The 14,455-nt window shown below is 38.9% G+C and overlaps 1 protein-coding gene across 1 annotated transcript; it reads left to right on the plus strand.

The window, feature by feature from the left end:
• The first annotated feature begins 5,460 nt into the window (after positions 1-5,460).
• On the plus strand, positions 5,461-8,596 carry LOC134630489 (olfactomedin-like). Its single transcript, XM_063477800.1, has 5 exons — positions 5,461-5,499; positions 5,593-5,751; positions 6,126-6,338; positions 6,475-6,607; positions 7,749-8,596. The coding sequence occupies exons 1-5, from the start codon at positions 5,461-5,463 to the stop codon at positions 8,594-8,596; spliced, it is 1,392 nt and encodes a 463-aa protein (XP_063333870.1).
• The last annotated feature ends 5,859 nt before the right edge of the window (positions 8,597-14,455 follow it).

The raw sequence follows: 14,455 nt of genomic DNA on the forward strand, positions 1-14,455 counted from the left end.
GTGTATTTAAGTCCTCTGTTTTCAGTGTGTCATTGTCAGGTCGTCCGTTGTCCACGCCATGTTTTCTATGCCATGCCTCGCCTCGCCTCGCCTCGCCTCGCCTCGCCTCGCCTCGCCTCGCCTCGCCTCCAAGTTTCTTGCCCAGGTTTTTCTTATTGTTTGTTTAGATTTCCCAGTTTAGGTTTGTGTTAATTTTTGCTTCAGTTTGCCTTGCCTTTTGTTTGTACCTTTTACCAGCCTCATTAAACGGCTCGCTTTTTGTTAACATTCACGCTTTGCTCCCTGTTCCTTGGAGTCTGCATTTTGGGTCCTTTTTTGCAATTCATACAGTCTGCCCTCGCCAGACTGTGACACCAATGGCATTAAGAATTTCAGTAATCTGCTTGATACTTTTTTGACCCTATATATTGACCCTTCATTAGCTAAAAACATTGTAATATCACGCAATGCTATTTACAAAAATGTTCAGCACAATTATTGTCATGGTTTGGAGATGAGGTGTGGACCCAAGCGCAGACAATGATGCAGGAGAGAGTGTCTCAAATGGAAAACAAGCCTTTATTTTGCCTGATGAAACACTACAGAAACAAAAGCACAGGAAAACTGAAGGAAGCAAACTAAATCTAAACTGGGTGAAGCTAACTATAACAACATGGGGAACATAGAAAACAGAACCTTACAACCGGGAATGTGGCAGATGAAACACTGGGGATGACAGACAGGCATGATACACAGAATTATACGCAGACACTCCGATGAAGAACAGAGGAAACAATGCACTAAACAGACACACAAGGTAAGAAGGAAATGGCACACAGGAGGGAGACACAGCTGAACCTAACAAGACAACAGGGAAGCAAAACCCAAAACACTGAACACCGGACGTGGGACTCTTCAAAGTAAAACAGGAAATACAAGAAAGAAAACCACAATTCCCAGAATGAAACTTAAACCAAAAACACAAAACACTGGGTTGCAGACCCAGGACCATGACAGTTATTCTTGTTTAGGTGTGTTTGACCCTCCAACTCCTAAAGAAATTTTGCAAATAATACTAAAATGAAAGACGTTGCTCCAGGCCACATCGAGATAAGAGCTAGTCTTATTAAGAAAGTAGCTCCTCTTATTGTTGAACCCTTTACACACTTTCTTTCTTTGTTCTTAAAAATAAGTATTGTACCAAGGGATTTAAAAGTAGTTAAAGTAATTCCTTTATTCAAACTTGGAATATACTAGTTTCTTTAATAACTATCGACCTATTTCCGTGTTACCTGTTCTCTTCAAAGTACTTGAAAAATTAGTTCACACAAGAATTTCAAAACATCTGTCTGATAGTAATATATTGTATAATCACCAGTATGGATTCAGAGAAAAAATGCCTACAAAGATGGCTCTTCTACAGGTCTACAGTAGTTAAAATTACAACAGATTTAGATGATGAAAAATATTCTCTGGGTATATTCCTAGATTTGCCAAAGGCATTTGACACAGTTAATTTTAAAATTCTCATAATAAAATTTAATAACATTGGAATTTTGTTCTTAAATGGTTTCATAGTTACCTTTTTAAAAGAGAACAATATGTCTCTATTAATAACCAGAATTCCAATAAACTTAACGTATGTGGGGTTCCCCAAGGTTCCATTTTGGACCCTCTCTTATTTTTAATTTACATTAATGATTTTAAAAAATGTCTGTAAAAATGTACTCCCTCTTATGTTTGCAGAAGACAATTCTCTTCTGTTATCATGATGTTGGTTGGAGCAGATCATCGCGTGGCTTCCCACAGACCCGAGTGTGGGTCCAGTGCACCGTCCAGCCAGCTTGCCAAGGCAGCGCAACCAAGAATGCCGCCTGGGGGCTGGCCCATTCCAGCTACGAGAGGGAGGCTCCAGGGCATGAGCAGACATTAACCCATTTCCCTTTGCCATTTCTCCACAGGTCCTGGCGGCTGCAGACACTGTACCTTACTTGCAGAGAGCTGCACGAGCGCCAGTGCAGGCATGTCAGAGGTGCGAGCGACTGGGACATGTCTGCTGGGAGACCCAGGGTGGACCCAGGAAAAAACACTGGAAGCCCCGAAGATACACCCACCACTCACTTGGATCATGACAGAAATCACTTCTCTGGTGAGCACCATTTCGAAACGCGGCCTGGCGTGATGGCGCATTCACGGCCCTAGAGGTTACCTGAGCATAAGAGGCAAATTGTTCAAAATAATTGACTATAAAACAGTTGTCACACTTTCGTTTGGCTTGTTCTGAGTAGTGATGTGCGATACCACTGATTTCCTTTCCGATCCGATACCAAGTAAAATTCAGGGTGGTATCGACGATACTGATCCGATACCGATACTTTGCATTAAACTTATTTTATTTATTGTATCTCAAATTATAGCATCATCATGATTAGATGATCAGATTACTTGTTCTTATCACTTAATAATGCAGAATTCATCATATAGAAATTAAAAAAACTGAAGTTGTGCGCTATTTGAACACCTTGCCTGCCTGCCGCACTAAAGGACTGCGAGACGTCTCTCTTGCCCTAGCAGCACCTGTCCCTCTCCTCCTCTTCAGTTTGCCTCAACATACGCTCGTCATATTCTGTGATATGATTTACTCTGAGGTGTTTGACAAGGTTAGTGGTGTTGCCACAACACCTCACTTTCTTGCCACATGTATCGCAAACCACGTCTCGGCTGTTTGTGGATGTAAAATACGTCCGCACATGACTCCAATTGCGCTCAGCCATTGTTGTGAGTGCGACACACAGCCGTATTTCGCACATGACTATGAAAGGCGGAAGAGGAAGTAGTTCCTTCCAATGTAGACAATCCGAATGCTATAGTTTCTTTCCACTGTGTTCCTGTTAATGATAAACTACAAATTTACCCTAAATTACTAAAATATCGATATTTTAATGTGAGAATCGATTCTAGAACATATATGATTGGTATCGGAGGAATCGATATTTCAGTATCGATCCGCACATCACTAGTTCTGAGCCCCTGACACTTTCCAGCGCCTCGTGGACCAGGTGCTGTGTCCACACGCTGCATATGGTGCCGCCGATTTCGATGACAACACAAGAATACACTTTATATAAGATATTACATCCTACATGTGGTATAGTTTATGCTATGTAATATAATGTCATAATGTTGCTTGTTAAACTGTGAAACCCACGGTCTATGTGTGGTGACCGGAAGATGCAAAACCAATCCAAAAGCTGGGAACAGTGACTAATACATCTATTTTTTTTATTTAAAAAAAATCATGAAATTCCTTCAGGAACAAAAAGTGACTCTTGTACACTGAATGCAAAGAATAGCCACAAAACAGCCACAGTGTGTCCAATTGCACCATTTGAATTTTATATTTAAATCTGGCTTTTGTTATCACATTTTGGTGCACACTGTGCTCTTTTAATCATACCACATGTAAATGTATAGTCCAGTGCAGACTTTATCTTTGTCTCAGACGGTCCCACACACTCACACAGTTCTTGTTCTAATGAGGGCATAGGTAAGCTCTATCTTTTAGTGTTTGTGTTTGAATATGAAGACAATAAGACAAAAAAAGAGCTGTAAACCAGCCGAAAGACATTTCAAACCACTTGCTACAGAGAAGAATTCCTGGTCCAGGTAGAAATCACACTACAAGATCGGACTACAAGACTACAATACTGAATGTCTTTGGTTACATGTCGAAGATCAGGCTCCGACAGCTTGGATCGGGTCAGCCAACACAAACAGCTTTGTGCAGATGCTTGAAAAGGAACAAGGAACAAAGTTAATAGAGTTTTGTTTCTTTCCTGGACACCGTTTGCACTTTCCCATCATGCTCTTGTTTTCTCGTGCAATAAAAAGAAAAAGTAATAGCCACATCTTCACTAGAAGAAAGAAAAAGAAACATGTTTATTTGATTGTTTTTCATCACTCTAAGAGTAATCGATGCAGGTTTTGGGAACAGAAAGTGAGCATTCTGCACTGAGCGCGTAAAATAGCCACGTGGTACAACTGAACCATTTGAAATAGATTTTAATTTCTGAGGTTTTCTACCTGTGCAATGTGTTAGCTACTACCACGTTTTTGTGCATGGTAAGCTTTGTGAGTTTCATAATGTGTAAATATTTGTTAAAATAATGCAGTCTTCACATCTACTTGTCCACACAAACTGATATGTTCCCCAAAAGGTTCAAGCTATTTAATTTATTTGTACTTTCTTATTGATTGATTAACTGTACTAAATTGGATATCCTTTATCATATTCTCTTACTTATTTATTGGCAAAAATTAGGAAATACAGAGGAGCCGAAAAAAACAACTAGAAATCAACAACTAAGAAACCCAACAGGAGGGAAAACAGAAGAGGAACTGTGTTCCCTCTTTCCGATATTGCTATCGCTCGGTACAGTTACATCTAAAATTTCTTCAACTAGACTGACATGCATTTTTCTGGTTTAAATACACATATATTACATGATTGTATATATGAAATATGCCACCCAGCTGGGGTCTTTCTCTGTTGAGTTTACATGCTGCAGATGCTGAGTGGGTTTTGTCTGGACACCCAGCATCCTCCCACAGTCCAAAAATATGCATGTGTGTCTATTTCTCTGGTAGTACCTCATCTCTGAGCTTGACTCCAGCCTCCCACTGAACATAAATTAGTAAGCAGTTAACCCTGTGAGGCCTGAGTCGTCATCAACCCAAACCCTAGCTCTGATAAGCAAAAAAAGACCTTATTGGAAAAAATGTAAAAAGTTTTTAGATGTTTCCAAATAATTATGTGTATATATATATATATATATATATATGTATGTATGTATATTTATATCACTTTATTTAAAAACATAAGCTTTAACATCAACCAATACATAGTAATACCTCTCTGTAGATGCCCATTTTTTAAAGCTTAACTTTATTTATTAATCATAAAAAAATGTTAACCATAAAACAGCTAATAACTACAAACTTCAACACTACAAGGTAAATTGTTTGAATCATTTTCTTCTGCAAGCAGCTTTTTCAAAAATCTGATTTTCATACTAAGATATGATAAAAAACTCAATTGCTATTGGATAGTTGTTTTTCACATGAATTTAGCTTTAAAATCAGTGGGCAGTTCATTCCACTTGCTTTACATAGTTAAAAATAGATAAATTAATGAGAAATAAACAACAACATTTAAAAAAATGAAATATTCCTCTAGAATGAAAAAGTGAAAATGAGAACCAATAAAATAACAATGCATAAAGAAAGCGGGTGGGGTCTTACAAAACGGCAGTTTGATGTTCTTAGTTGTGTCATTTGTCCAAGTGGTTTTAAGGCTGTGGAGCAACTCGTCAGTGACAGGAAGCAAACCGGCAAATTCTGTGTTTGTTGTGAGTGAGTTTTTCTAAAGAAAACAGAAGAAGACTGTGTGTCTGTGTTGGTCCCGTCTCAGTTTCTCTAAGAATGCTGCAGCTGCTTCTATTGCTGCTGCTGTCATCCACAGTAAGTCACACAGTATTATATGTAGTATTTTTCTGTTGTTCGTTTACCATGCATATAAGTCTTAAGAATTTATGCACCTGTTTGCAAAATCAGGCTGACAGCCAGAGTCAGCAAGTGTCGGGCTACAAGAAGGCAAATGCATGTGTGTGCCAGCTAAACTCCACCATGTGGGTGTTCCCTGCTCAGAAGTTTAAGTACGTGTTGGAGGAAGTTTACACCTGTGAAGAATCTCTGAATAACCTACAAAAAGAGGTAAGAACTTATCTATATGCATTATTGTACTGAAGTAAGCTCTCAGGAACTAACATCGCATTATTAAACAACTAAAATACAAGTAAAAATCAATCAATAATCAAGAAAACATTATTTAGTAATTCATTAATTATTATTACCATAATGAATATTGAGTATGGGTATAATCAATCAATCAATCAATCAATGTTTAGATATTTAAAGATGAACAGTTTATCAAAGTTACTTTATTTTTTATATCATTCCTCCAACCACTTTTTCTTTCCCCTCGAAACAATAACTTTTTTAAATTTGGGTTTATTTTTACATAGTTCCTACAGAAAAAAAAAGCCATGTCTTTGAACAAAGGATAATTTTGTCTGCATTTCTTGCAGCTGTCGTTCTCCAGCCAACGTCTCCCTCTGATCCAGGATCAGTTTACCAACTTTACTGCTCGGCTGGAGCCCTACAACTACCTGCACTCCCAGGGCCTGTATACAGAACTGTCCCTGCGCCAGCTGGGCCAGGAGCTCAGCCAGTTACAGGTGGACATCGATGTTGTCCACAGCCAGCTTAACAACTCTGAGACACAGAAACTCTCCAAAGAGGTAGAGTTAAAATAGCAAATGGCAGCAAAATACAACAGAAAGAAATAAGTTTATGCTATACTATGTCAGGTCACAAGTGAACTGTTGTGATGTAACAGAATTATCAATAGAATAATATTATATCTGTCTTTGAAAGGCTGAGAAACTACATAAAAATGTAAACAAGTTGCAAACAATAGACACGCTTAACATGAAGACTGTGAAGGAGAAACTGCGCTACCTAAAGAATAAGTTGGAGACCTGCAAGTCAATCCCCAAAGACTTCAGAGGTGTGTGTGTGTGTGTGTGTGTGTGTGTGTGTGTGTGTGTGTGTGTGTGTGTGTGTGTGTGTGTGAGAGACATAGAGAGACAGGAATAAATCAGTTATCAGTTAATATGTCACAATCAATGATCCCTAAAGACAGTGATTCTTAAATGAAACTAATGAGAAACACAGTTTTTGTTTTTAAGATTTATGTGTGCATTCATCAGTTAGAAAAACAGAGTTTAGAAAATTCTGTGGCAGAAAATGGTGATGGTCAGGTTACATCCACACCCCAAATGGAGCATAATGTTTGTTCAGTCAGATTGAGTTGCATTCCCATGATGGCAGTACCAGCCAACTTAAGTTGATAAGACAACTGATGTCCTTCTATACTCCCAGTTGTTAAATAAATGGGGTACTTTTCAAAGTACCTTAGCATGAATAGCATCTACAAGACCCTTTGCCACATACGTCCATGGCAACTCCACCTTATCTGATTTAACCTCCTAAGACCCGAACTCTTTATTTGTTGTCTGAACACAGCAATATTTTTTCCTCAGTACAAAAACAAAATGAGAAACAACAATTGTGCCCCTTTTAGTAAAATTTCTGTAACAAAGCAAAAAAAGTAAAAGATTTCTGAACACTGAATGAAACACAAAACTTTTCTCTCCCAAACTGCTACTTCAAACATGTTTACACCTATGTGTGTAAAATGTTGTATTGTGGTCTAGACAACCCAAAATGTGATGTCCACTTATGTGGACGCCAGGTCCTAGGAGGTTAATCATTGTCATATCTGTCATGAGTTATTCCTGTTCTGTTCTGTGCTAGAGCCTTGATGTTGTTCTGCTGAACCTGCCTTGGGTTGTCAACATGTGCGATAAATAACGTATTTTCACCGATCCTCACAGAATTCAGATTTGGATTTTTGGCTCTGCCTACGCATGGAGGGGTGGAGAGAACCCAATACAGAGCCATGCCACACTAGAAATAAAAAGCTTATTTTCACTGATCGTGACTGAAATCAGATTTGAGCTCCTTCCCCTTTTCAAACCAAACACACACCCTCAGGGGATAATAAACAGCTGATGTTGATAAATGACAATGATTGACTGTATCTTATAATCTGCTTCAGAAACCTTCTGATCTTTCTGTCTTTCTAGGTCAGGACAGGCACTGCCTCAAAGGTCTGATCACCAACATCAGTGACCCTATCACAGCTAAAGTCAGTCCTTATGGTAAGAGCTGTGTCTCTGGTTCGTGGGGAAAACAAGCCCAGAAAGAGAGCGAGGGGAAGGAGAACAGTTATTGGGTTCAACCTCTGCTCAGCAGCTACATCTGGGGCAACACTGTGCGCCTTTACCAAACCTACGAAGACCTCATGGCCTCAACAAACCACAGGGACTTTACATTCGCCTCATCGTACAGCCATCCCAATGCCATTGAGGGTCCCAGTGCTGTGCTGTACGGTAAGGCTCTGTACTATAACTGCTTCCGCTCTGCAGACGTGTGCCGGTACGACCTGGAGGCCAACGAGGTCAAACGGGTGACTCTTCCAGGCACCGGTGTGGGTTTCAACAACAAGTTCCCCTATTGTTACTACAATTGCCAGCTCAATAGTGATATTGATGTAGAGGCAGATGAAACAGGATTGTGGGCTCTCTATGCCACTCTAGGTAACCATGGTAACCTTGTGATCAGCCGCTTAGTTTGGGACAGCGAGGTGAAGAGTCTCAACGTGACACAGACGTGGGAAACGAGGTTGTTCAAGAAGGCAGTGAGCAACGCCTTCATGGTGTGCGGTGTGATGTACGCAACTCGTTACGTTAATGAGTACAGGGAGGAGGTGTTCTACGCCTTCGACACAGCCACAGGCAAGGAAGACAACTCACTAGCAATACCACTGGAGAAGGTAGCTAAAGCAGTGGCTAGTCTGAGCTACAATCCCACCAACAAGCAGATCTACATGTACAACGATGGATACTTGCTGGCCTACCAGGTTTACTTCTGATCTGAAGCTTTGTAGCTAGTTATTGTCACATGACCAAGCAAAACAAAACAAAAAAAGCAATGGCTGTTTTGTGCAGCAGCAATCTTAGTAGGTCTTGCAAATGCTGAAGATAAATCATGTATGATGTACAAAAGAACAACCATAATAAAGATTTAAGTAACAATGAGATGAAAACTCTTCATGCCCTTTTTGTTCTCTTTACTAGTAATTTTTTAAAACACAAACACACACACACACACACACACACACACACACACACATATGCGGGTTTCTATGTATTGTAAGTACACTTTTTCCAAACCAGCCCAGGTGGTGGACTATGGGGACACCACTTTCCGCTTGCCCCTGAGAGATGCTGAATACGTCAAAAAATCTTTTTTGAGCCACAGAGCACAGATCTCACTTCAAAGTTCCTATACACGCAACACAACTAGAGATATAAGAACCTGTTTTTTTGCAACCTTATTAGGACATAGATAATTAGGTGAGAAGCCCCGCCTATGAAAATATTAGACATTTTAACACCCAACAGGATTTGTGAGGACACTGGCTATACAACACACATACCTGTCACCAAAGTATATTATAGGGCCAAAAATGAATAAGTGGGACATGGCTAAACTCATACACTACTACTGCGTATTAAAATTAATAGTTAACAAAACATGTGGTCTTATGACAGAAATCGAACATCACAAACCACAAAGACCTGAATTTGAGAACCAGCTCAATGCAACTTGCAAAGATAAACCTTATTCTTAGATTTGTATTGGAGCCATCACATATTTATATTGTAAATTCAAGGATCTGATAGATCCACATTAAAAGGAGACATATACTCTTCTTTCTTCACAAGTTGACACAATTCCCTATAGTCTTTATAAAATGCCCAATGCTTAAGTCAAAGTAGTACAGGGATAAGAGTTCCACAGGTAACTTTTCAACCATGAATTTACAAGTCTAGCCTAGAAAAATGTTAAAGGTTAGCAATTAGAGGTTGGATCTCCTTGTTGGGATATAGAACATTAAGCTCATATCTTCCGTAACTGAATTGAGTTATACAACTGCTGATGAGAATTTGCTTTTAGTAACTTCATATGGACCCTCCATATCAGAAAGCCTCACTGAAACACAAATGTTCAGATCTAGGGGGCCCAAAAAAGCTCCAGGGTTGTGCATCTTTAGTTTTTTAATTGGTAATAAGTTAAGATACCCAAATATATGCTGTCAAGCACAGATAAAGTGCTTTTCACATATCATGTTCTCTTTAAGTACGATCTTTAGAGGCAAAGAAAAATATCACAGCCAGCCTGCTGGTGAAGGGTCAAGTTTATTTCGAACACGTGCTGCAAACTAGAGTAGGGTGATATGACTAAAAATATTTATCACAATATATACATTTGTAAAAATTTCCACTTGTTATATCTTGACAGATAATCACCTAAAATGAATGAACAAAAATCCTCACCTTTACAATTTATGCAAATCAATTTCAAAGCACACACACACACAAACACTCACATTTTTCTTGTTGACTGTGACCAGCTAGTTAATGTATTAATGTTTATCAGGTGACAAACAGGCATGTTAACATTTCCAAATCTTAAAAATTCCCCAAGAGTGTTATTACTATGTAAAATGTAAATTACCCAGATTTGATTCCCAATAGAACATAGAAAACAAATCAACAGCTTAAACTAAGAAAATGTATCATTTTAAAAAATTTGCTCATGCAGTAAGGAAACAGATTGCAGTTGTACCAGGTGTCTACAGTAGGTGGCAGTGGGATCCCACTCTGGAGTGGACGAGGACAGATGTTTCCACTGCTGTGCCACGGTTTCCAGTTTCTGGCTGGCTGCCTCTTAGACACACCCAAAGCTCTGCTCGCATAATGACAGACCTGCTGCCCTGCAGATTTAAAGAAGCCAAACAGCAGCCTGCTGGCTCAGGACAAAACTCTGCGGTCTGCTTTTTACCATGTATGCGGTGGGACCGAGCTCATGTTTCTGTGCAGTTAAAATAGGCTGGGCAGAATCTACATGTTCTGTAATGACATGCTGGATGCTGAACATTTTGGTAACCTTTACAGATTAACTTGTTTTTTTCTTTCTGAAATCCACCCTTTCATTGTTGGTCTACTAACACTGTCACACACATATGGGAAATAATAAATGACTAAAAACTATATAATTGCAGACATTATGCTAATATCTACTAATATATATCACAGTGGACGCCTCCAACCCTTTTAACAATTTTCCTTTTTTGTATATCTGTGGAAAATCACTGCATCAGATAAAAATTACAATTTTGCGTAGGAGTGCCCAGCAATTTCACACTACCTTGCTCTAGTAGTGTGCTTAATAATAATTACTATTAAAATGAAATTGAGGTAGTGAAGCTAGTTTTTGACCCTCCAGAAGACCTCCATAATTTTTCAAAATTACAAATGAATGCAGGAGCCAAGTGTCCAGGCACAACTGTTTAATTTGCTATTTGATGCCCTCTGAGTTTCTGTGGGCATTAAAGCTGGTATATTTTTATGCTTTTTAACGCCTGTGTTTTTTGCCGTTGAGGTTGTTTTTGTTGTTGTTTTCAATATAAATGAAATAATTTTGTTTTCCATTTGTTGCCAGCCTCAGGTGATCACGTTTTCATTAAAACTAACTTTATTGTTAAGGCAAATTGTAAGTGTTACTAATGAATCAGTAAAAAACAATCCTCTCTTGTTATATTACTTTAATGATCTTGTTATAAAATGGTAACTGAAGTAGAGAGAATCGAAAGCTATAACACAGCATCTTTCAGATATTGTATTAATAACGATTTACAGTCATATTTTAAGACACCTTTAGCTAAACCAACCTTAAAATAAAGCTAAAAGTGTGAGATTTTACTCTCAGTCTCTTATTTGAAAGACAGCAAACTGTCATAAATCATTGCTCCTTTTTCACAGCTTTTTGATTCAGTTTTGCTAATTACCATGCTAAACATGAGCGTGTTACCATTTACGCTGGTGTTTATAGTCCTCTGAACACAGAGCAACAGGCATGGCTTTAAAGCTGCAGAATCCAGTTGGAGAAACATTCGCATGAGCATTGCAGATTGCATGAATACACCAATGTCACTACCTTCAGCTTGGCTATTCATACCACAGCTTTTCCTGCAGAGAGGCAGACACTGACTCGATTCCAGCAAATAAGGTGAAGACCTTGTGGAAGCAGGAAGTGAAGCTGAAGTTCTTGAATCCTGGTTTCATTACATTGTCACTAATTGTTTTGGGCTGAGGCTTAATTGATCACTTACAGAGCGTGCTCATCTTTATGCCAGGAAGTTCTCATTGTGTCCACAAGGCACGATGATTGCCTGTCAGTTTCACCTTAAGTCATCATCGCATTATTACTCATAAATATGTAATGTTGCATTAAAGAGTCCATCTGATGTGCACAGCCATTATAAGTTGCTACCGGTATCAAGTACAGATGATTACCAGCAAACACTGACATTGGCTGATCCAGAGCTACCGGATGATCTTCCTTACAGCACCACCAGGCCATGTTTTCAGCTTAAATCACAGGCTGGTGCAAAATAGAGCCCACACACTGGCTGCTTTTTTCGCCTTTTGGTTTCCTTTGGACTTCCTTTGCAGACAGACTGGGTTAGTGAACATGAGCTGTGTCCTGTTTACTGGCAGAGTCTGGGAGAACTCTGAGGTACTGGGTTTGAAATATGTTAACCTTTTGTTACTTGAGTCTGCCACAACAAAGCTTTTCAAAAGTGTGTAGACAGTTTCTGTTTCAAACAAACACTGGCCACAAAGGCACTGTGGTGCCAGCATCACGTTTCAGTGATTGTTTTTACTTGCAAATTGCTGATAAATTTGCAAACCCTAGAGAGCCCTTTTGTGATCATGCATAGGTCACAAAAGCACATAATGGAGTTTAATTAGAAAAATCTGTGTTACAAACTGCATTAAAAAGTCGTATTAAAAGCTGAGAACGCGTTTACTACTTACATAGGAAATATGAAGGTAAGAGGCACTCAGGTATTGTTAATCCAATGCATCTGATTTAGTGATCATCAGCAAGTGTGAACACCTCTATAAAAGCAGACATTGTGCAGTTTGCTTGTTCCAGAAAATTCATCCCAGGGTCAGACGTGTTGCCAATCCTCGGAGTCTCAGACCTCAGTTAACATGTTAAATGTTAAAGTTCATAATTAGAAAGTGACTGAACAAGTGTGGCTTGTCTGGAAGGATTGCCAGAATATAAAACAACAACCAAAAAAACTTCTCTCTAAAAGGAACATGGCTTAGTTTTGCAAAGTTGCATCTGGACAAACCACAACACTTCTGGAACAATGCTTTTTTGGACAGACGAGACCAAAGTGGAGATGTTTGACTATAATCGACAGCCCCACATTTAGAGAAACCCAAACACAGCATATCAGCAACCCCCCCCCCCCCCCCCAAAAAAAAACACAGCCTACTAACTTACTAACTGACAGCATGGCAGTGGAGGGCTGGTGATTTGAGTTTATTTTGCAGCCACAGGACCCAGCCGTCTTTCAGTTTCCAAGTTGACCATGAAATCTTTTGTATACCAGTAAATTCTAGAGTCAAATGTGAAGCCATCTGTCTGACAACCAAAGCCCAAATTGGTCTTTCAACAGGACAATGATCTGAAGCAAATCTACAACAGAGTGGCTGAAAAAAATTTAAATGCTGTGGTGTGACCTTAAGAGAGCTGTGCATAAATGAATGCCTGCAAACCACAATGAACTGAAGCTAGTTATAAAGAAGAGTGGGCCAAATTTTCTCCACAATTATGTGAGATAACTGAAAATCATACAGAAAAAGATTACTTCAAGTTATTGCTGCCAAAGGTGGTTCTACAAGCTACTGAATCGTTGCTGTAATTGAAATTTCACAGGACTGCATTGAGTCATCCGGAAACTTACATGACAGTATGTTGGGTGAAAAGGGGTTTGTATATGTCTATATATATATATATATATGTATATATATATATTCACTGACATTTAATAATAATAAGCACTTATCTGCTCCTGTATCATTAAGAAGCTATGCGTAGGTCCTTCAGTAATCATTCATTTATAGACGTCGGCTAACGGAAAAATGTGCATAAAAACTACCTTTAGAGTTTTTATGCATACAAAGGGCATCTAATGAGCTTCAATTTTATGGAGTTCTGGCAGAAGTCTGAATAACTTGGGCAGACAGCATGGAGTAGACAGTGGGCTAACATTGATTGGCTAAACTTTTCTCAACTTTGAGGTAAGGAACTGAACAAAACTGCTGACTGACATGCCAACACCTGAGGGTCACTAACCATATCTTGAAATGCCCCAAAATGACCAACTGGCAGCTACAGATTGATGTGTGACATGTTTAATATTTTATATATGCATGGTTTAAGGTGCCGTTCATTCAGTAGCTGATTTTTAAACAAATAAATATCATTAGTAGTTGATGAGTGACTCGACCTTCCAAGTAATACTACTAGAATGCAGTCAAATCAGGTGTGACATCACTTCCAGCTTCTCCATGTGACTTCTAGGATAAAAGGAACAAAACATTAAACTCAAGGGAAAAAAATGCCAAAGAGTTATTGTCCTCTCGGTGTGTTTGCTGTGAATTTATGGCTCCTGTTTTCACCCTTTACTGTTTGACTTTTTAATTTTTTGGGCCAGTTATGTTATTTTTTTTGTCTTGTCATTAGTTAATTTATTTATATGACACCAAAACACAACACCAGTTTCCCCAAGGCACTTTATATTGTAAGGTAAAGACTTGAGCGTGATATCTATTTGAATTTTAACAAACTTATGGCCTCTTAT

The sequence above is a fragment of the Pelmatolapia mariae genome, linkage group LG7 (assembly GCF_036321145.2).
Source record: "Pelmatolapia mariae isolate MD_Pm_ZW linkage group LG7, Pm_UMD_F_2, whole genome shotgun sequence".
Classification (NCBI taxonomy): domain Eukaryota; kingdom Metazoa; phylum Chordata; class Actinopteri; order Cichliformes; family Cichlidae; genus Pelmatolapia; species Pelmatolapia mariae.